A 23,469-nucleotide genomic window follows, 5' to 3' on the forward strand; every position below is an offset into this window, starting at 1 on the left:
AGAACATAGATTAGAATGATATGTCTTCTGCCTATTTATAAATATTTTGAAAGCTGGGTGAGAATAAACTGATTCAGGGACATAAAACCCTAAATACTCTCAACTTGGGATGAATTTCTTTAAGTTGATTTGTCCATGGCATTAAAAATTCTAAAGAAGTAAAAAGAAAAAAATAAAGCAAAGAAGGAAGCCTATTTATTCTTTATACATTAAAACATTTATTTAGGAGTGCCTGGGTGGCTCAGCTCGTTAGGCATCCAAATCTTGGTTTCAGCTCAGGTCATGATCTCACACTTTGTGGGTTTGAGCCCCACATCAGGCTCCATGCTGATGGTACAGAGCCTACTTGGGATTCTCTCTCTCCCTCTCTCTCTCTGCCCTTCCCCCTCCTCAAAAATAAATAAACTTAAAAACATTCATTTGAAGTGATGTATTATGAATAAAGAAATTTTTTATTTTTATTTTATTTTTCTTAATTTTTTTTTTTACTTATTTACTTTTTGAGAGACATAGAGAGACAGAGCACAAGTTGGGGAGGGGCAGAGAGAAAAGGAGACACAGAATCTAAAGCAGGCTCCACGCTCCAAGCTGTCCACACAGAGACTGATGTGGGGCCCAAACTCACAAACCGTGAGATCATGACCTGAGCCAAAGTCAGATGCTTAATGACTGAGCCACCCAGGCACCCCGAGAAATTTTTTAAAAGAAAATCTATAAAGTTGCCTTCTAAGTGTGAGTATTCTTATTGTTGCTTGCTTTCTTTCTCTCTTTCTCTCTTTCTTTCTTTCTTTCCTTTATGTTTTATTTTATGTTTAAGAGAGAGAGACAGACAGAGAGAGAGCAGGAGAGGGACAGAGAGATGGAGACAGAATCCGAAGCAGGCTCCAGGCTCTGAGCTGTCAGCACAGAGCCCGATGTGGGGCTCGAACCCACAAACGGTGAGATCATGACCTGAGCCGAAGTTGGCCACTTAACCAACTGAGCCACCCAGGTGCCCCCATATACTCCTGTTTTTGCACTTACGATCATACTATAGAGATGCTTTTTGCATTTTAAAATTTTATTTATTTATTTATTTGTTTGTTTGTTTATTTATTTATTTATTTTAAGTTTTTTTATTTGAGAGAGAGAGAACGAGCAAGGGAGGTGCAGAGAGACAGGGGGACAGAGGATCCGTAGAGGGCTCTGTGCTGACAGCAGAGAGGGGATCATGACCTGAGTCACCTGGGTGGCTTGGTCAGTTAAGCATCAGCTCACAGCCTGGAGCCCTGCCTCAGATTCTGTGTCTCCCTCCCTCTCTGTGCCTCCTGCACTCATGCTCTGTCTCTATCTCAAAAAACAAATAAACATTAAAAAAAATTAAAAGAATAAAGTTTATTTATTTTGAGAGAGAGAGAGAGTGCACATGCATGTAAGCAGGTGGGAGGGGCAGAAAGAGAGAGGGAGAAAGAAATTCCAAGCAGATTTCTCACTATCAGCTCAGAGCCCGATGCAGGGCTTGATCCCACAAACCACAGATCATGACTTGAGCTGAAATCAAGAGTCAGATGCCCAACCAACTGAGCCACCCTGGCGTCCTCCCGCCCCCCCCCCCCCCCAATAATTACTTATTTTAAAGTTTAGGTCCTTTATGTCTCCATGTAAGAATAAACTCCTGACCAACAAGAATGAAAGTGCATAGAATACATATCCCTTCCCTCTTGAGTCATAAAATAAAAGAAGTGTTAGGCCTTTAGTTCTTTTATCTCACCTTTTGAAGGTTGATTTTAGTATTTATTTCTATAAGATAATTATTTGATGATTGGTTTGATTGAATGCTGTCATCACATTACATTCTTATATTTAGGATTGCATTTATGCTGTATGATATTTTTTTAAACATTATTTTTTTTAAATTTTTTTTTTAACATTTATTTATTTTTGAGACAGAGAGAGACAGAGCACGAGCAGGGGAGGGGCAGAGAGAGAGGGAGACACAGAATCCAAAACATGCTCCAGGCTCTGAGCTGTCAGCCCAGAGCCCGATACGGGGCTTGAACTCACGGACCGCGAGATCATGACCTGAGCTGAAGTCGGACGCCCAACCGACTGAGCCACCCAGGCGCCCCTAGACATTATTCATTGTTGAGAGACAGAGAGACACAGAGCATGAGCAGGGGAGGGGTAGAGAGAGGGGAGACACGAAATTTGAGCTGTCAGCACAGAGCCCGAGACGGGGCTCGAACTCACCAACCATGAGATCATGACCTGAGCCGAAGTTGGTTGCTTAACCAACTGTGCCACCCAGGTGCCCCTGCTGTCTGATCTTTGTGAAAAACTCAGTTCTTGTAAAGCCTGAATTTTTCAACACTCCATCAATGACAATAACAATTACCAGTAACATTTATGTTAGTTACAGTATTACACTTTACAAAGCAATTTCTTACATTTTAGCTCATTGTCTTCCTATGATGCCTCTGTGAATGACACGGGCTCTGTTATAAAGCCGTTTTGCCAAGGAGGAGACTGAAGTTTCAGGATGATTAAGAGATTTATGCATTTAATAAGTGGTAGAGTGGAAATTTAGAACAAAATATTCTGCTTTTTTCACTTGCACTAATACTTTTTGGGCTCCACCAAATCAGATAATGCCAGCCTTTCACCAGTTTAGACAGAAAAATAATTAATGGGCCAAATTTTCTCAAATAAAGTTTTCTCTAATGTGTTTTTCTTAAGTCGGTACCTCATGCTTGTCTGTACTAGATGCTGGAATAGGATGGTATCTGATGCAGCATGAAGTTGTATGTTTTGTGATTTTAAGTTTCCCTACCAGCATTTCTGCTGTGTTCTGCAGACAGCTCAGATTCCATAGGGGCCATAGGAATGGGGCCATAGGAATATATTTTAAAATCATTGTCCTATGCTAAGTAAGCCCTAGACCCTGCAAACCAAACACATTTTAGGTCCCCAAACAAGGCTAAATAGAGCCACTATGGCCTTGCTTCACTCTCTTACATTACATCTGCCATTTTCTCCTTCTTCCTCATCAGAGTAAAACTTACTAAGGGGTATATCCAAAGGAAATAATTAAGAAAAGACTATAAGCACAGATTAGCTACAAGGATGTTCATCTCAGTGGTATTTACATATTTACAAAGGTTTTCAAAAAAGGAAATAAATGACAAAGTAGGGGACTGACCAATAAGATATATTCTATAATGGAATACTCCTCTGCCATCACATATTATTAAGAATATTCACTGATGCGTATTGATGTTCACAGTTACATCAGGAATACAGGATAACAGTAAACATAGTGTGGCCAATTTTTGTATATGTAAATATACATTTTAAAAATTCCAGAAAGATCTATGCTAAATGATCTTCTCTATGTGGTGGTTTATGGGTTTTTGAATAATTCTTTTTTTTATTAAGTTTATTTATTTAAGTAATCTCTACACTGAACATGGGGCTCAAACTCAGAACCCCAAAATCAAGTCACATGTTCTTCTGACTCGGCCAGCCAGGTACCCCGAGTTTTTGAATCATTCCTATTTATTATCTTGTTTTTTTTATATTTTCAGCTATTATTTTTAGTTTTTACAATGAACACATATTGCTTTTGCAATATAAAACCCCCACATAAATTATCTTTCAGTAAAAAAGAAAACCCACTCGGGCCTTTGTAAACATTGATAAACACGTCCCTTGCTGTGTTCTGGCAACTTAGCAAAGGAAGAGGAAATGACTTGCATAGAATTTAATTTAAACATAAGAATTTCCTGAAGGTAAGACCTTAACTGATTAAAAATCAGTGAAAATGGGAAGGCGCCTACGTGAAACAGGTGAAGGGAGGTGGTCAGGTACTGACTCCTGTGGTGAGTTGAATATACAGGGGTGGAGAGGATTTAAAGGTAGAAAATAAAAGGCTTTCTTTCTAAAGCTGGCTTCCTAGGATACAAATTGCCTTGGTAATGACTCTGAGATGCAGTCAGTTAGCAAGCTTGCACGGAGGACAGAGTTGTGAAGAGGAAAAAAGAAACAGAAATTCAGATTTCAATTATTCATTCATTTATTCATTCATTCATTGCTCAACCATTCTTGATTGTTCACTACAAATCCAGCATTGTGCTAAGTGTTGGGCTCTGCTCTTTACTAGTTTACAATTTAGTTGGGAGCAATAAAAGATGAGGTTATGAAATCATGTGAGAAGTCCTGGAAATGAGAAGGAAAAATAGGTGACTTTGTTCAATTAAAAAAAGGGTAAGAATAGTTGGGATCAGTGAGAAGAGGTTTCTGAAGATGGAATTTCAAAATGTAAGAACGTTTCCTGGGGCGCTTGCGTGGCTCAGTCGGTTAAGTGCCTGACTCTTGGTTTCCCCTCAGGTCATGATCTCATGATTTGTGGGTTTAAACCCTGCCTCGAGCTTTGTTCTGGCAGTGCAAAGCCTGCTTGGGTTCTCTCTTTCCTTCTCTCTCTGCCCTCCCTCTCTCTCCCTCTCTCAAAACAAATCAATAAACTTTTATTAAAAAGTTAAAAATAAAAGTTTAAGAAAGTTTCAGGGATGAGATAAACGTGAAGAGCTTTTGACATAACCTGATATTTCCTATGTACCTATTGTCATTTCATTTATGAGATGTACCTCTCTCTACTTCTTCAAAATTTGAGATTTTAAAAATGTGATTCTTTTCCAGAAAATATTTAGCTCTTTTCCATTAAGAAAGGATTAGGTAAAACAAAATAGAAAGGAAATTAGAATTACAGAATTTCAGAGAATGAGGTTACCTTTTGCTATTATGTAGTCTGTAGCGAATACTGTAGTTGTCTCCCCAACATCTGTTCTCCTCTTCTTCCTTGCCAACTGACCTCCAATTGTGTTCAGAGCATCAATGTACTCTTCTAAACTAAAAAAACCCGCACACTTCCTAGCCTTTCAGATGGGGTGACCATGTGATGTAGTCCTAGCCAATGCGACGTAAATAGAAGCCATTATGTGGGTCTTCCAGGGGCCAAAATTGACCTTTTAGTCCTTTACTCTGTTTTCTTCCTCTCACCTAGAATGCAGACAGGATGCTTGGAGGTGACATCTTGGTTTTTTTATTTTATTTTATTTTTGTTGAGAGAGAGAGAAAGAGAGAGAGAGAGAGAGAGAGAGAGAGGGAGAGAGAGAGAGAGAGAGACAGAGACAGAGACAGAGACAGAGACAGAGACAGAGAGCAAGAGGGGTAGGGGTAGAGGCAGAGGGAGACACAGAATCCGGAGCAGGTTCCAGGCTCCAAGCTGTCAGCACAGAGCCCCTTGCGGGGCTCCAACTCACAGACCGGGAGACCATGACCTGAGCTGAAGTCGGATGCTTCCCGGACTGAGACAGCCGGGCGCCCCTCGGAGGTGACATCTTGTAAGCATGAGAACAAGGGCCACCTTGAAAGTTTGTGTGCCTGATTGCATGTGGTACTGTGAGATTAGCCTGGATTGTCTAATCCAGGCTTTTTGTATGAGAAAAATTAAACCTCTAAGCCACTGGTGTTTGTTGTTAGCGGCCAAACACAATGCCTGCCTGGTAAATAATCTCACCCACTTATTTCACAGAGAGAGGAGACAGAGGTCCGAGAAAGTTCCATAAGCCTGGGCAGGTTGTATCAAGTTAAGATTTTCTTACTTTGAAGGGACAGAAAACCCAATCCCAAACCTGTTAAGTAAGCAAAAGAATTTTTCATTTCAGATCATTGAAGTCAGGTGTGGCCTCTTCCAGAAACTTAGTAGTAGTAGTATTTCAGTTTCTGGTCTGGGTTTTCTCTCTTTCCATCTTGTGGCTGCTCTCTCCACTCCAAACAGGCTCTTAATCTCTTTGTGGCAAGGGGAAGCCAACAGCTCCTGCCTTACCCCACCCAGGGTTAATTCCAGAGGAAAAGCAAGAACTGTTCCCTGGAAGAAAGTCACAGTACTCGGGGAGAAGTGTGACCACCTGCTGGGCATTCCAAAAATGGACATCCTAGATGCCTCAGTGCCTAGAACTAGAATTTAGGGCTCCTGTTTCCAAGTGACTTCACTTCCTACTTCATCAAGTAGCCTCTCATTTAACATAAATAGGTATGTGCACCACCCATAAGAAATACATATCTATCAGATATTTCTTTGGATCATATAAATGATTATATGCTCCTTTGGTAGCTTTTGATCACCACAGTATGTGAATACTGTAGAGTCTATCCAGAAGAAATTAGAATTCACTGGGCACCATATTTAAAGATGGCCCCTAGGGGCACCGGGTGGCTCAGTCGGTTAGGCAACCGACTTCGGCTCCGGTCATGATTTCACAGTTTGTGAGTTCAAGCCCCACGTCGGGCTCTGTGCTGACAGCCCAGAGCCTCGAGCCTGCTTCGGATTCTGGGTCTCCCTCTCTCTCTGTCCCTTCTCCATTTGCTCGCTCACTCCCTCTCTCTCTCAAAAACAAATAAACATTAAAAAAATTGGGGTACCTGGGTGGCTCAGTTGGTTGAGCATCCAACTTCAGCTCAGGTCATGATCTTGCAGTTGACGAGTTCGAGCCCCGCATTGGGCTCTGTGCTGACAGCTCAGAGCCTGGAGCCTGCTTTGGATTCTGTGTCTCCCTTTCTGCCTCTCCCCCGCTCATGCTCTGTCTCTTTCTGTCTCAAAAATAAAGATAAACATAAAAAAAATAATTTAAAAAAAGATGGTCCCCAGCACCGATGACCAAGTTGGATTGGGGGTTTGGGGTTGACCCGCTCATGAGCAGTGATACAGGTTGCATTTTCCTCTTTATTTCTGGAGGGAAGCCTATTGGAACAACTTGCACCCCCAAAAAGGTATTTATTTAATAACCACAAAGGCAAGGGTGCCTGGCTTGCTCAGCCAGTAGAGCATGAGGCTCTTGATCTCAGGGTGGTGAGTTCGAGCCCCAAACTAGGTGTAGAAATGCTTAACTAAATAAAACAACAATAATAATAAGTACAAAGGGCAGACCAGCTCATTGTTCCTTGTGATTCCAGTTCAAGTGGTCAGGGATGAGTTCCGAGTTCCCTCAGTCACTTTGTGCCTGGTTTTTAAGTGCTTTGGTCCTCAGTCCAGGCCTTACAGAGTAAACCTTGCTAGGTCCATTATTACCCAAGACTTCCATGAATGGAAGTTTTGCAAACTGATCCTCTTTAAAGACATTATGGCTGCTTTTTATCTCTGCAAGTCTTTTTTTCTTTTTTGGAAGAGTTGTTGGCCTTTAGGATTCTTAAAATTCTTCCATATTTAGTTACTATGAAAATAAGCATTTAGAGGCTTATGTGTTAATGCTCAAGTGTATTTGGAGTGAACACCCGGAACACATGCTCATGTAGATTTGTTTCTAATCAATTTACTCTTTCACTGAGTTTCAGCAATTTATGTTTACTTGGATTTCCTACAGGTAAGAGGTAAATCTAGGATAACTTCTTTTCTGGTTAGAGTTTTTGCCACTCCATGTAACAAAGTATAAAGTCTCTTGGGTGATTCATGTTTAAGTGGTGTTTGCTTCTCTCTGTTAAATAGTTTTTTGGCATCTTAAACTGTTGGACTCCAACAATGAAGAACCTGTTAGTGGATGTTTTAAACTTCTCTCTCACCATCTCCTTTTCTTGAATATTCTCATACTTTTCTCTCTTTCTTACTCTCAACATTCAAGCAATTTCTGAGTTCTTCTGATTCTATTTCCATAATGTCTTGCATATACGACTCCTTTCCATCTTTTTAGCCTTTACCCTTCAGGGCCTCATTGGTCTTTGCTGGGCTCTCTTTCTAGGCTCTCAGCTACCAACTTTCTCTCTACACTGTTCCCTCTGTTACATTCTTAAAATACAGCTCTGGTCAGGTTATCTCCCTCCTTCAAAACTTTCAAGAGCTCCCCGGTGCTTATGGAATAAAGAACAAAATCCTTGTTTGTGGCCTTTCACCTCTAACCTTTTCTTACCTTTCCAGTTTCTTCTTTCCTTCTATTAATCTCTATACTGAATGTCAAATTCCTAGTACAATATCAACGAATGGCATACTAGAGAGTTTGTTTCATTCTGTGTGGGTACTAAAGTCATGTGCTCAAAATCAATTACAAGTTATTTAAGGCAAGGATTTGTTTAACCTTCTCAGATACTGTTCAACCAAGTGTTCACAACACATTAGAGAGAGACCCATGAACTGTGTGTAATTCACTGTCATGATCACCCTACCAACATTTTGGATGAAATGCTATGGGAACCCAGAGAATAATTAATATTACTTGGAAGGGTTCAGGATGAATTCACAGATGTAATATCTGAGCTGGACTTTGAAGAATAAACAGGATTTTTGTGGGTCGAGAAACTGAATGAATAAATAAATGAATAATTGTCTTTAAGCCTCATATTTTATAATTAGATTCTAACAGCTGTGGGCAGATCCCTTGCATGCCTCTTCCCATGTTGGAGGAGTCTACGTTTCCTCATTCAGCTGAAACAAATGCTTCTCAGGTGGAATACATTATTTCTAAAGCCGGTCTCGTTTATCTAGTAACTTCAACCTAGCCCTTCAATTCTGGGCTTAGTTGTGGATGACCAATTCAGCTATTTTATCATTACATCCTTAACCTAAGCATTTAGCCCTAATCCTCAGCAAAGCCGAAAAAAGATACTCCGTGTTTCTTTGACAATCCACTGACAAAGTCCAATGAAGCCCAGGTATTTCTTGGAATATTTGTATCAACACGTAATAGCTGTGATGCCTCACAATGTAAACATTTCTATGTCAGGACTTTGCCCTGCAACTGTCTAGTCTGTCTTAACCACTGTAGGAAATTGTGGTTGGAGTGAAGAGAAATCAGGTGTGGGGGATAGCGGGCAGAGAAGAAAGTGATGTGTGTTAGATGGCATCCTTTTCCTTTTCCTCTATCAGCCTACTAATAAAGCAAAAGATCACTGATTTCTAGTACCTGAACAAAACTCTAGCATAGCATCCGTCACAATGCATATATTTGTTTAAAGGTCATCCCCCACATCAGGCTGAGAGTTGACTTCTCATATTCATCTTCGTCAAATCTTTGTATTTCCTGCACCTAGCACAGTTCCCGGAGCCCGTTTGTGGAAAGAGGGAAGAATGGATTTGCTTCATACAGAAGAATGCTTTTCCATCTGCTCTGGGTTATGGATTGGTTTTGTTTTTGTTTTCAGAAATCTTATGAAAGTTAAAGACTTTCACCCTTCGGAAAAAGGTGCATGTAGGTATGAGCTTGCAAAAATGTGTATCCAAGTTTAAGGAGATCACAGATGCCTTGAAACAAACCCATAGACTTTAGGTTAAAACTCCCTGAATTAAGAGAGAGGGTAACAGGAAATGGTAAAATGATTTTTAATTCACACTCTTGGTCTAACTAGTATCACAGCTGAGGTGGGGCTACTAATCATATCATGATTAGATGTGGAAAGAACATCTTAGCAAACGTGGTAGTGTCCAAGCCAGTGTGAATAAGGACTTGTTTGTGTGAATAAGGACAGTTTGCATAAGTCCAACCATGCCTACTGTTGGGATGACCTAGAGGCATCCTCCTTCCTTTCTTGGTAAACCTCAGGGGTTTCTATTTTCCCATTAAAATTTCTCCTCCCTAATCCACCCTTTGAATTTCTCTGGCATTTACCTCCCTTCGCCATTGTTCACCAGGTTCTTCCAATTCAAGCTGATTGCTCTGTATCTCAGGACTTGCAATTATTCTAGATCTTGAGAAACTGAACTGGTCTCTGTGGGATTTCAGATGAAAACTCTGACTCAGACCCAGTCATAAAGTACAGAAGTACTTCATCAAAGTGAATTAGATGCCTGATTATCAGATTTAGGCAGTGAAAGATACAAGGAGTGAGATTTGCCTTCTAAATCCAAAGGCAAAACTATCAAAACTAATTTTGCCTTCAGAAATATTTGCTAGAACATGATCTAAGGTGAAAACTGACACACAATCACAAATAAGACTTTGTTTACAATTTTAGCACAAATGCAGTCATTGCTATTTCCCACCACTATCAATTCTCCATTATTATTATTAAGGAGTGCTCCCAAGGTGAAGCGAAGATAATTTTCGGTCTAAACTTTTTTTTGTCTGTGACTTGAATTGCTCTGGAAATTTTCCTTTCAGATCTCGTGTTTGTTTAGCAGGTTCTTTACAATATGCATGTGACTAAAATTATTTTAACAGCCTTAATTGTATTACAATGACAAAGATTCTGTAGATCTTGTGACAACACATTCTTCTGTAGGAGTTGATTTAATTCCTTTTCAGTGGTTGATATTTGAACCTCTTTCATTTAGAGGAGATCCAGCAACACAATTCACTAAGCGCCTAAACAGGTCCAGGAGGGGTTAAAGAACACACCACCAATATAAAAACTGCCACTCTCTTGCGTAATCTATACAACCTTGTAGTTGAATCTGGGTTCTTGTGAAATTTTAATCAAGTAACTTGGGAATGCGATATGATGATTGGGGAGCAATATAAAGGAATTCTACAAACTACTAAATCTGCTTTATGTTTTGTTCCATAATCCTATTGTAGTTTTCAATGAGAGGAAATTTCCAAATTTTACACGCTTAAAGTTTTACTTTTTATTGTGCACAAAGTTTTATGAAGGCGTCTATTTGGGTGATGGGTGGTTTTTAAAATATAACATGAGAATATTTCCAAGATCAAATAAAAGAGGAAACAACTGAGACATTAATGACTACAGAGGGAAATATCCTTGGAACTGGGGGTAGCATGTATTTACTAAAGACACAATGACCAGGTAGTTATTTTTGGTAACTCTCAACATTATGCGGGTCATGTCATATTTTGTGATCAGAGCAGAGCAAACATGTTTACTAATGAGTTTGGGTTTTTAGTCACTGAAATTTTAAGGATAACATAAGATCTAGGTCTCAATGCTAAAGCATGGCCATGAAAACTATCCATCTAAACAGTTTTTCAAAAAATTTATCTCTGTAAAAGGACATGGGAGGGACACAGAATTTTCAAATATCCATTGAGATAGAATCACTGCTTGATGCAGGGCCTGGTGAGGTAGGGCCTGCGCCTAAAGAATCCATCTAGGAGAATTCACAGTCTAAGTCAAGTCACACTTGGGGGGCCATCTCATTACTTTGTTTTATCAAATCAGGGGAAATCTGATTAACATGGACAACAAAGCACTCATACTGGAGGGACAAAAAGGTACAAAGGGGCAGAGAAGTACTGAGGAAAAGGGGAAGGAAGAGGCCTTGCCAATTCTTGTTAATTGGGGTCAGAATAGTACTGGGAATTTCCTATACCCTAAGTTTGTTGAATGATTACATAGGTCTAGGGAAAGGGGATATGCTTAGACTGATACACCCAACTTTTTAGTATTGGGGTTCTACCTAGTAAGTTGCAATTTCCTCTTCTCACATTTTGTATTGACTAATGGGAGGGGAGAGGTCTCCAACAGGTGTTTGCTCCAATTCAAAAGGTTAGGCCTGTTGGGCAATTTGGGTTTGAATCTTCCTCTCTCAAATGAGTGGGGCTCTTACCAGTTATGAGGGACTTCCCTTGGGACTTGTTGCAACAGCATACAGTGGCAATGGAGATTGGAAGGTAGTTTCCGGTTCTGCTTTGCCATCTTGGGGTGGCTCTGAAAAGCTTTCTTACCTCTGACAGGAAGAAAATGTTCACAGGGTTGATTCATTACTACACAGAATGCAGTGAAGATAGTTGGGCAACCTGAGTCAGATGTTCAGATGGAAAGATAGGGAGACTCTGATGACACAAGTTTAAATTCTAGGTCTGCAGGTAAAGCTTTGGAAAGAGCCCCACCCCAGAGACACCTGCACTGGGGCCTCCTTTGCTGTTTCTTCCCCATCTCCAGGACTCTAAGTCTAGATGAATTGCGCATTCCTGGGGGAAAGGCTGTATTATATCACTTATATCTATCTATATACATAACTACATATGTATGTATAGAGAGATATGTGTATATATACACAACAGACTAATTTGTATGATTTGTAACCATCTTTGTAGATAAAATAACAAAAACAAAACCTAACCTAATAGCTTAAAAACGTTGCCCAGTGATTGCTGGCATCAATATCCCACACAAGATTAAAATTATTCCCCAAGTTGCATCCCCTGCACTCCAATTGATATTTTAATAACTTGATTAAAAATTTCTCAGAAGTCTATTAGAGTCAGGAAACGGTCTGCGGTGTAGGTGAGGATTTTCAGTTTTTGCAACGGAAACTTTTGGCCCCATGAACAGAATAGCAAAAACTCAATTAAATGTGTTTTTCCTCCATCCTTGCCTAATCCAAAGGTAAAAAATGAAAAATGGTTTGGAAGAGTGGTGTTTAGGTTTGCTTTTCTTCGTTTTTTCCTGTAGAACGGCCAGGTGGATTCATATGATCCAATTTTTAAATAGTCTTTTATCTCCCATTCCGAATAAATCCGGCCACCCAGCACAATCAGAAAGTTGTTTTTTGTTTTGTTTTGAATTTTCAGCCTCTAAAGGATGGGGGAAGGGAAACAAAAGAGGGGGAGGGCAAAGGACGGAGAAGTACTTTAATTAAAAACAACCAATAACTCGAGTTTTTTAGATAAGGTTTTTCATTTCCTAATTAAGAAATGAGTTTAATAGTCCTTTGGCCAACACAAGTTAGACACTCCTATGAAAACCCTAAAGGGCTGGTGGCTGTCCCAGGGACTAAACTCCATTCCCCTGCGAGACCCCAGGCCAGCCCGCGCCCCTGGCCGACCCTGCCCAGCTCTGACTGGGGTCCTTCCCACTCGTCCAGCAGGCACCTCGGCTTCCCCAGGTCTGTCTTCTCTTGCCCTCAGTTCCGCGCTGGACCGGCCGCCACGGGCTCGCCGCCACCAGGTCGGCGCAAATACCTTTTCCCTCCCCGGGGCCCCAGGCGCGGACACCTCCCTGCCTCCCTCCCTGCTGGCGGGGCCCTTTCCCGGCTGGGGAACAGCAGCCCCGGCCGCGGCGGCAGGAAGCGAAGCCCTTGTTGATGCTGTTCCATGGCGCGCCCCCCCGCCCTCCGGTGGCCGCCCCGGCTCTTCCCGGCTCCGGGGCGCCCCCCTCCGCGCCTGCGCAGTGCCCCGCGGGGGGCGGGGCTCAGATTCCTGTCAGCGGCGGCGGCGGTGGCGGCGACCGTCAGTTTTCGCTGAGGAGAAGCACGAAACGGACCCGTTGGCTCTCCCCCCTCCCTTTCCCCGCCCTGAACCCCCCTCCTGGCTCGCCGGGAATTAGTCCCCGTGGAGTTTCGCCTCCACCTCGCTGCGGTTTCCTCGGCCCGGTGGAAGTCACTGCCCTCGAGGAGGAGGCAGCAGCAGCAGCCGCCCTCGCCTCGCCGCCCCCGGTTCGGTGCCCGCGGTCCCGGAGAGGAGGTGCCGCCGCCACCGCCGCTCCCCCCCTCCCGCTGCCCTCGGGCCGGGCTGGGTCGAGCTGCGATGCCCTCGGACTTCATCTCATTGCTCAGCGCGGACCTAGACCTGGAATCGCCCAAGTCCCTGTACTCGCGAGGTGAGTCAGGCTGGGGGCTGGGGCGTGGGGGCGGGGAGGCCCGGCCCGGGGGAGCCGGAGGGGTCCCCGTCGGGGGGTAGGGGCAAGCCCGGGCCGGTCGGGCCTGTTTTGGGGGATGGGGAGAGGCCGATGGGGTCGGGTGGTGGTGGAAGGGGCCGGGGAGGAGTGGCGGCCCCTCCCCCGCGGAGCCGCCGGCCACACGGGGCCCAATTGCCGTCGGCCCCGGGTCTCTGCGGCACCAGTCGCACTGAGAGTCCCTCGGCGTGTCCGGCCCCGCCACACTCCCCGAGCAGCCGGCCCCGGCCTCCCCAGCTCAGGGATCTTCCCCCCGCCCCCCCCCCCCCACGTCCTCTCCCCCACCCCCGACTGGGCCCCGCGCTGGGGCCGCTGCGATCGGTGCGCCGCGGCCGCTCTTACCAGGACCATCCTCCCCAGCAAAGTTGCCCCCAAGCGGGCGGCGTGGCTTGGAGCCGGTTCTGGGTGCAGGGGCACCATTTTCCTCCCCCTCCAGGTTGTTTGTGCGCCGTCGTTCTACCCCCCTCTCCCTCCGGCCTAGTCCACTCCCTCCCCTTGTTGGGACGGCCCCCCTCGACCAGGCGTTCTTCCTTTCCTCGTCATCTTATTGCTGGAAAGGGCCCGAATTTTCTGTTTTCCTCTCTTTCCACCTATGTGGCATTCTAACGACTTGCATCTCCCTCTCTTTTACAAAGACGGGGGTGGTCTCTCTCTGGCTCAGTTTTATCCCTCTCCTGTCCCGGGGGTACCAGCTCAGGCACTGACGCTGTCGTCCTCTGAGAATTTTCTCTTTCGTGGCCGTTCAAGGGTTCGTTGCAGGGAGGGGGCAGCGAGATTCCCGTTTTAAAAACTCTTTTGGCCAAGGCCTGAAGGGGATTCCCGGGATCCACGGTACCAGCACTGGAGCTGATCTCTGCTGGGTTTAAATTCCTATACTGGGCACCACAAGAATGTGTTAGAACAGGTTCCCTGTGCGAAAGGGGCATCAAACCGAAATGCTCCCTCCGCACTCCTCACCACTTTTTACACCACTGGGAGGGGCAAAAGACATAACTGGGTTATTAGCTCTTCATTTCACCATATTTAAAAAAAAAAAAAAATTGAGTGCCATTGCGAACCTCCTTCCTGAGACGGCCAGCGTGCCTTCATTTTTTTTTGTTTTTTTTTTGGTGTTCCGTATCCATCCGCTGATTCCACCCCCTCCGGAAAGGGGGACTTCAGCCTTCACGCGAGTACCTTGAAATTGTTTAAGTAAATCAGTGTGCGATGGTTTCGTCTGGAAGGTACTGGACTTCGCACACCGACGATTGGGTTTGTGCACAGAGTCCTACTTAGTAACTGTGGCCATTGTCTGTTGCTCTGATGACTTTAGTTGGCAGTCACCATCCTGTAGGATGTTTCTCCGGCAACGTACCTGAAGTAGTTTGGAAATACTGTAGTTTTGAGCGTCAGAAGAAAAAGATGATGTCAAGAGGTGATTCTTAGAAGAGGGCTAATGTGGTACCATCGGTGCTAAAAATAGCCAAGACATTAACACCGTTTGTGCAGTAATCATCAGATAATTTTCCATGAAACAAACACTTTATGACCATCTAAGTTTAGCACAGAGACCGATGTGAGAGGCAGTTCAGCCTTCTTTGACATATTCGCGAATATGGGCTTTAGCTCTTAAAAATACGTGGCAGTTATGTAAGAGATGTATGCTACCCTTGCCCTTTTTTTTTTCCTTTTTTTTTTTTTTTTAAGTCATTCAGCATAAAAAGTGCTTAATGCTTTTTGTGTTTTTCAGATTCTCTGAAGTTACACCCATCACAGAATTTTCATAGAGCTGGACTATTGGAAGGTCAGCAAAGTGCCATTTTAAAAGCATATTGTGTGAGTATGCAAAGGCTTTCTCTGAAATGGAGTTTAAATGAGAAAGTGTGAAACTTTGCAAACTCACACAATGTAGTTTTCTCTTAAAGAGCCTGATCCTTCTTTTAGAGCAGCTGAATGTTTCAGTGGATTTTGTTGCTGTGTTTGATGTGCTTGTTAGCTTATTGTATCTGCTTTGAGAAGCCTTGAAAAAACTCCCACAAAATCGTTAAAAATTATGTGTTGGGTGTTCTACTTTAGAATCCCAGGTCTTAATTCTAGCTTTTTAGAAACAAACTGAATATGAAAAGGCTCAAACATTAGGATCATGAATATAACTAAGAATGACACCAAACACATACTTAGTTTGAAAATTCAGAATTTAGAACTTTTATATGCTAGGCATTTCAAAACGGTATGTTAATTATTTATTACAAAAGCATTGCTGTCATTACTGTTGTATTACTTTTAAGGATAAGGAAAGCCAAGTGACAGACATGATGAATGAACTACGCTTAGAAAAAAAGGGTTTGAGAAAGTTCTGGAAATGTTAATAGAAGGTGTAGAATTTAAACAGCTGACAATTACTTTAGAAAACTTTGTTATTTTAGCATTTTAAGACAAAAAAAGACTCTATTTGTTTTTTGTAATTTTTTAAAATATATTTTTTAAAGTTTATTTTTTTTAGTAATCTCTACACTCAGTGTGGGGCTCAAACTCATGACCCCCTAGATCAAGAGTTACATGCTCTTTGGACTGAGCCAGCCGGGCACCCCAGTGTTTTGTAGTTTTTGAAGGGGCTTTACATATATCCTCTTTGAATTTTCTAATCCTGCAATTGGACAGCAAGGATATTAATTTCCCCATTGTAGAGATGAGTAACCTGAGGTCGAAATTAAGAGACTTGGGGGGGTGGGGGGGCGCGGGAAGTCACATGATAGCAGAAACAATGCCTTTTGTGTTTTAGCTAGAGTTCTTTACCCAAAGCCAAGCTGCCACTGTAAAATATATTTGTGACCAGTAACTTAAACATTTTGTGGTCAACTTAAAAAATGCTCTAAATATTTAAGTTTGATTTGAGTTGAGATGTTTACTTCTCATAGCTGGGGGGGGGGGGGAGTGGGTTTTGTAATTGAGCTTAAGTTTGAATACATACCAGTTTAGTTGCTTATTAGCTCTGTGACCTTGGGCAGGTGATTTCACCTCTCTAAACTTTACTATTCTTTCTATAAAAATAGATACAATCTCTTAAATTTAGTGACATAAGGTGTATGAAAATGCCTAGTTTAGTGTCTGGCTTAATAAATTTTTTTTTGGTTTTGTTTTTTTTTTGTTGTTGTTGTTGTTTAGTATTAGCTAAATTGTTTCAACTATAATTTAGAGCATATAAAATATTCTCTAATTATTGATTATACTTATCAGAAACCCATTGATATATATTAGTATAAAGATCAACTACAACTTGAGGTGAGGAATTTTATAAGTGTTTCTTAGTGAAGCAGATTTCTGTTTTTTATTCATATTGTTCAGTTTGTGCCATGCTGTAGATTCATATTTGTCTATACAAATGTATCCATTTTCTGGGCAGCAGACCAGAGAGTATCATAATCATAGAGATTATTGGGCAGGAGAGAGAGATGAAAAAAAAAGGGTGTTAATTATTTCAGCAAATAATTTTAACAAGTTGATGGAACTGCAGCCAGTCATTTAATATGTATATTTACATGTATGTGCTTAAATATTTTCATTAATTTCTTATTTTGGTTGAGAGGATACTCAATTTTTTAAAAATAAGACCATCCTTTTACAGATTATATATACATTGTAAAATGTATAAATATCAAGTATCCTTTTATGTCTTTGATACAGGGAATCCTAATAAAGTTGTTTGGTTGTGGAATGAAAGTGAAGTATTTAATCTCTGCACCCTACTTCTCTTTTAACCATTTATTATGGGCATTTTAAGGAACATACAAAAGTAAAGAGAATAAAATGATGGACCCCCAGATACCTATTACTAAGTTTTAACAATCATCAATACATGTCTAGTCTTATTTCTTTTATTTTCTCCCAAACTATTATTTTATTTTATTTTATTTTTAAAGTTTATTCATTTATTTTGAGAAAGAGAGTGTGCACGAATGGGAGAGGGGCAGAGAGAGAGAGAGGGAGAGAGAGAGAATCCTAAGCAGGCTCCACACTGGCAGTGCAGAGCCCAACAATGCAAGCCTTGAGCTCACAAACCATGAGATCATGACCTGAGCCGAAACCAAGAGTCAGATGCTTAACCAACTGAGCCACCCATTTGCACCAAGCTATATTATTTTAAAACAAATATCAGACATCTATTATTTCATATATAAATACTTCTGTATTGTAGTGATATTTCTTATATTAATTTTTAAAGTACCCTACTTTATTCCAGGAAATACTTATTTTGATTTATTTCAGCAAAGTCTGTCCTCTCTCCTGCCCTTTCCTTAAGATACAGTATGATTGGAGGCTACTGCTTCTAGTATGTAGTGTACCTTGCAATCTGTGTTAAAATTGTAAGTCATGCATCAGATTTGGGTTCAAATCCTTGTTTCAACACTTATGCATGACCTCAGCTTAGTTATTTAATCTCATTGTGCTTTAATTTTCTCATCTTCAGATGGAGGCAATCATAGTGTCTTCATTGTGGGTTACTGAAGATTATTTAAGGCAAATTCACGTGTAAAGCATTTAACCTAGCACATAGTAAGTGCACAATAAATGTTAGCTAAATTAAAAATTTAATACAACATCCACTTATATGGCTTTTACTGTGTGCCAAGAACTTTATAAGTGTGAACTCACTGAACTCTCATAACAACCCTTTAAGTTGGTTGTTATTCCATTTTATAGATGAGGGAGCTAAAGTGTAGGGAGGTTTAGTAACTTACCCAGAGTCACACAGCTGGTACATTGTAGCCAAGATTCCAACACAGGTATTGTCACTATAGTCTGTGCTCTTAACTACTATACTGTACTGACTCCCTATGTTATATAATATGAAGTACTTTCTGGTATTATGTGTGTATACTTTCTATCAGTGGTCTAGATATCCATTTAATAGTGAAGTCAGCCCAGAGTGAGGAGAATTTAATTACTATCATACATTTGTTAAATTTTTTATAGAACATGTTTTTTCCAAATGTAAGTTCTCTCTGTAGGAAAACAAGGTTGGAAAATTTATAGTTGAATATTACTGAACTTGAAAAATAGCTTCAAAATCTCTTTACCATTTTAATTAAGTTTGCTTTTATCCTACATATTGATGCTGGTCCTTCTTGCTACTATACATATTTTTTTTAAAAGAATAGGGAATTAGTTTTTTTTTTAATTGAGATATAGTTGACATAAAACACCATATTAATTTCAGTTTCACAAGGTAATGATTTATTATTTGTATATATTGGGAAGTGACCACCACAATAAGTCTAGTTAACATTGGTCACCATATTTAGTTCTCCTACTACCTTTTTACTCAATGTGATGGCCTGACAATGAGAAAAGAGTGTAGGTATCTAATTCAATAATACATAACCATAAATAATGTTTCTGATGACCCCATAATTACATGTGAAACTCTTAATAAAATAAGTAAATAAAAGAAATACTGTTGCAATTATATTAAAAATAACTCCCATAGAAACTCCTTTACAGGGCCACATGGGTTGCTCAGTGGGTTAAGCGTTTGACTCTTGATTTCAGCTCAGATCATGATCTCACCATCCTGAGAACATGTCCCAGGTCTGGCTCTGCGCTGACATCACGGAGCCTGCTTGGGATTTTTGGGATTTTCTGTCTCACAATAAATAAATAAACTTAAAAAAAAAAGTCCTTTGCAAAAGCATGTACTGTAATATTTTACTTTTTAATTCTATTTTTGCATTTTCTCTGCCTTTTTTAAGGACGATAGTTTATATATATTGGAAAAATAAAATGGTTTACAAATATGAAGGCTAGGAGTCTTCTTGAGTACCTAGAGAAAAGATTCACTACAGAGAAAAAGTTATCATTTCTTATACTTTTCTGTATTGAAAAATACTGATTTGGGCATATATTGTTTGCTATAGAAAAAATTGAGATAAAAATTAAACTAAATGAAAGTAAACGAATATGATTAAGAGGTCATTCTGGAAATACAGAGATGTAAGATAAGATAGTATAAAATCAGATAAAATAGGAAAAATAATAGAAGTGAGTTGGAAAAAATAGAGTAATAAAAACAATGGATTAAAATTTTAAAATGTGTTTACAAGCAGGAGTTACAAGATTACATGATGGATAAAATTAAGTAACTGGTTAAATAAGAGCTAAATACCAATGTGAGGTGATCGTAGTATGAATTTAATATTTGAAACTGGAAGATTTTTATTTTTTATATTTATTTTAACAATGAGGGACAATAAACTATTTTTTCTTAACCGCTGTCAAATTATTTGATATAGTACCAGGCATAATTATACTTTATAGTTCACAAAATGAAAATCCTAAAAATAGCAGCAGTGTTTTGCTGACTTTATGGAATATTTCTGAATTGCCATTGAGCCCAATTTATTTCTCTTCCTAGAGCTGATAGTTCATAAGATAGTTAAGCCATTACTTCTTAAATGATGAAATGTATGAAGGTATCTTATTAGAAATGATAATCTTCATTAGAAATGAAGAGATCTTACTAGAAATTAGAAAAAAATTAGATTTTTTTGAAAATATTTAAAATTAAAAACAACCTATTGGATTCTTTTCTTGTTTAGTATCTATTAATCTCTATACATTATTACCTAGTACACAAAAAATATCATTATGGAAATAATTATGAAAATGAAGTTCAAACATGATAAAAGTTACACATCTAGTTCCTTCTAACTTCTTAGTTCTAGGATCCATCTTTCTCTGATTTTCCTACCATTTGTTTTTGTGTTTTTCTAAACTCTGTTTTTGTAATTTTCATTCAGTACTACAATTCTGTTGCTTATTACAGTAAGAGGATAGAAATTCATAATTAAATGGTTCTTGGCTTGCTCTTAACTCACCCTTGACTGTAGTATAATTATTCCAGGAGTTCCCTAAAACTTGAAAGTGATAGTACAGAGAAACATTTCTTACTGTGATTAATATTATATATAAAAAATAGTCACTTTATATTAGAAAAAGTTGTCTCAGATTATATTTTCTGTAAAATAATAGAGAATTAGAAAAAAATAAAAGATCATATTAATCCAAGACATCATTGGGCCTGCTTGTTTAGTGAGAGAAGACAGTCCTGTTAGTTCTAAGGTATAAGACACTCTTCAGTAGAAATGTTGCTTATTATCTTATGTTACCGTCTTGTTGCAAAGACTTTATTTCAAGTTACATAAAAGAGATTCGTGTGACTTTTATTTGCTGTTGTCTTAATAAAAATCAAGGTTAAAAAAAAACTAACAGTATGTAATGCATTAAATATAAACATGTCCTTGAATGAAAATGTAGACATTTTCTTTATGGATGAACTACAGATAATGATTTTAGCTTCTAAATATAAATAAAACCTGGTGTTGTGATAAAGGATCTATATTTCTGATAATTTGAACGAAAGATATGCTATATGGAAATTTTCAGTTACTTTTATTCTTTTTTTTTTTAACTTAAAAATTTTTTTTTGACGTGTATTTATTTTTGAGAGATAGAGAGAGACAAGCATGAGCAGGGAAGGGGCAGAGAGAGAGAGGGAGACGCAGAATCTGAAGCAGGCTCCAGGCTCCGAGCTGTCAGCACAGAGCCCAATGCGGGGCTCCAACCCACAAACCGTGAGACCATGACCTGAGCTGAAGTTGGGTGCTCAAATGACTGAGCCACCCAGGTGCCCCTCTTTTATTTGTTATTATTATTATTTTTTAATTATTAAAAACATTTTTTTAATGTTTATTTATTTTTGAGAGAGACAGAGTGCAAGTGAGGGATGGGCAGAGAGAAAGACACAGAATCCGAAGCAGCTCCAGGCCCTGAGCTGTCAGCGCAGAACCTTATGCAGGGCTCAAACCCATGAACCGTGGGATCATGACCTGAGCTAAAGTCAGACACCCAACCAACTGAGCCACCCAGGCACCACCCCTATTTACTCTTAATAGCTATTGAAAAATTAAAGTTTTTTCTTGCTTTTTTTTTTTTTTTTTTTTTAATATTTACTTGACAGATGATGATAATTATGGCTGGTCAGTCATGAATGTTTATTCATTTCTTTCCCATTTAGAAATGGTATGATGAGACTTTTAGTAAATTTAATATTTTATTTATTTATTTATTTATTTATTTATTTATTTATTTATTGGTATTGTTTTTGAAGGTGAGGCAAGAACAGAAAAGTTTCTAAGAGTGACCTAAGTTGTTGTTGATTACTCTTGTCATTATAAATATAGGGTTTTTTGGTTTTTTTGTTTAGTTTTAGTTTTAAAAAATTTCCTTAAAGTAATATTTATAGGACATGTTAAAAGAAAGTGTTGGTAAAGAAAGATTAATAAATTCAATATTAGTAATAATTGAATACATTTTTCAGCTATTTGTATGTGCCAGAATTTTATAGATATTTTTCACATTAGTCCTCAGAAAAATCCTATGAGATCGTATCAGTATTCATATTTCATAAATGAGCAAACTGAGGTACAGAGGGATTCACTAATTTTCCCAGCGTCGCATAGCTAATCGAAGAGGCTGGAATTTGAAACTTGACTATTTTACCACAGAGTATTGAGCTTATCATGAATTTCTTTAATATAAACATTTGATAATTGGTATTTACACTTTGGGCCCTACTAAAATTACACCACTGTTCAGATGGTGTAAAAAGAGTGGTTTGTGTAGGATTCTTTACCTAAACAGTTCCCATAAAAGAAGAGAGACAGTCTATAAGCCACACATAAAAAACAGTTAAGAATATGATGATGACCCTTTTGGGGAACATTTTAACACATAAAATTAGCAAATCATTGCCTGGCTTTGGTGAGTGTCTTTAAGATGTAGCTGAAGCACATCACTGGTTGAGCCACCTCTGTTTTGACAGATGATGATACTCAGAAGTGAAAAGCGGGGGAAGAGTAAGCAAACTATCCCCTCAGGAGAATTACTTGAGGGATGGAGGATGCCATGCGACTCTTGGTATCTTTGGCAGTAGTTTATGGAAGCATGGAATCGTTGCACCTTTTTCTGCTGATGTGTCTCAGAGCCTAACTAAATTTGAAAGGAGATGAGCAACAGGAAAAACAGTACTAATAGTGCTTCAGGAGTTAATTCATTGTTAATGAACTTCCTGAAAATTCTGTGTTAGCCATTAGAAAAATATGGATTTTCATTCTAGTTTGGCCTTGAGACCCTGTGAAAAATCGTGCAAGCGTTCCTTTTCTTCAGTAGAGACATTAATGTCAGTTTTGCTTACCTCAGAGTTAAGAGGAAGAACAACTGACACTATGTTAGAAGACCAAACTATGAAATGCTGTATGAGTATTGATATTTTGCATAGGGCCTATTAATTGACTTTGGTGGTTTTTCCACTGACCCTTTTTTTTTTTTTTTTTTTTTTGGTCTTTTATTCATGTCTCCCATTTTCTCAGGGTACTCTACATTTTACTTGTTGGCTCTGTGGTTACTACTTGTATCTTTTCTCTCTTTCCCTTCTCTTTTAATAACAAACCATTTTTATATAGAGATACAGAGATTCACCAGTTTTGACATTCCAGGAGTTTTAAACAAGTGTATACATTTGTGTAATTACTGCAGATAGGATACAGAACATTTCAGTCTATCTCTTGCTCTTTTATAATCAGTTCTGCCCACTCTGGCCCCTCAGGCAACTACTAATCTGTTTTTCCTTAAAATAGATTAGTTTTGCCATTTTTAGAAGTTTATATAAATGGATTTATACACCGTATATTCTTTTCTCTTTAACTTTTGTTTAACCACCGTAACGTTCTTAAAGGGAAAGCTATTTTTTTTAAAGGGCATAAAAGTAATGAAATTTTTTATTCTCTTAAACATTCTTGTATTCTATACTGTAGCCAAGTGCAGTTTTTTAGGGAT

General features: G+C 39.6%; 2 protein-coding genes across 5 annotated transcripts in view; one reads left to right on the plus strand and one right to left on the minus strand.

Moving 5' to 3' along the window:
* Window positions 1–1,632: 1,632 nt before the first annotated feature.
* LOC132690211 (uncharacterized) lies at window positions 1,633–14,047 on the minus strand. The gene is made up of 2 exons (XM_078438934.2): window positions 13,939–14,047; window positions 1,633–13,162 (listed from the first exon to the last, which is right to left on the minus strand). Exons 1-2 carry the CDS (start codon window positions 14,014–14,016, stop codon window positions 12,827–12,829), a joined length of 414 nt encoding a protein of 137 aa, XP_078295060.1. The 5' UTR covers window positions 14,017–14,047; the 3' UTR covers window positions 1,633–12,826.
* NFAT5 (nuclear factor of activated T cells 5) overlaps window positions 13,337–23,469 on the plus strand; it is a 118,253-nt gene continuing 108,120 nt past the window's right edge. For 2 of the 4 annotated variants that reach the window (XM_060650286.2, XM_060650287.2), the window contains exons 1-2: window positions 13,337–13,521; window positions 15,326–15,379. In XM_060650286.2, coding sequence (XP_060506269.1) covers window positions 13,449–13,521; window positions 15,326–15,379 — 127 coding nt within the window. In that variant the 5' untranslated portion in view covers window positions 13,337–13,448. The remainder of the gene's footprint in view (window positions 13,522–15,325; window positions 15,380–23,469) is intronic. The other 2 variants (XM_060650288.2, XM_060650289.2) reach the window with 1 other exon arrangement.

The sequence above is a fragment of the Panthera onca genome, chromosome E2 (genome assembly GCF_046562875.1).
Source record: "Panthera onca isolate mPanOnc1 chromosome E2, mPanOnc1 haplotype 2, whole genome shotgun sequence".
NCBI classification, from domain to species: Eukaryota; Metazoa; Chordata; class Mammalia; order Carnivora; family Felidae; genus Panthera; species Panthera onca.

Coding starts and splice junctions, on each gene's coding strand:
- LOC132690211 (XM_078438934.2), bottom strand. CDS start 14,016: ATGGTGCCCCTGCACCCAGAACCGGCTCCAAGCCACGCCGCCCGCTTG. Junction 13,163..13,938: donor TGCTGGGGAGGATGGTCCTG/GTAAGAGCGGCC, acceptor GCTTCTCCTCAG/CGAAAACTGACGGTCGCCGC.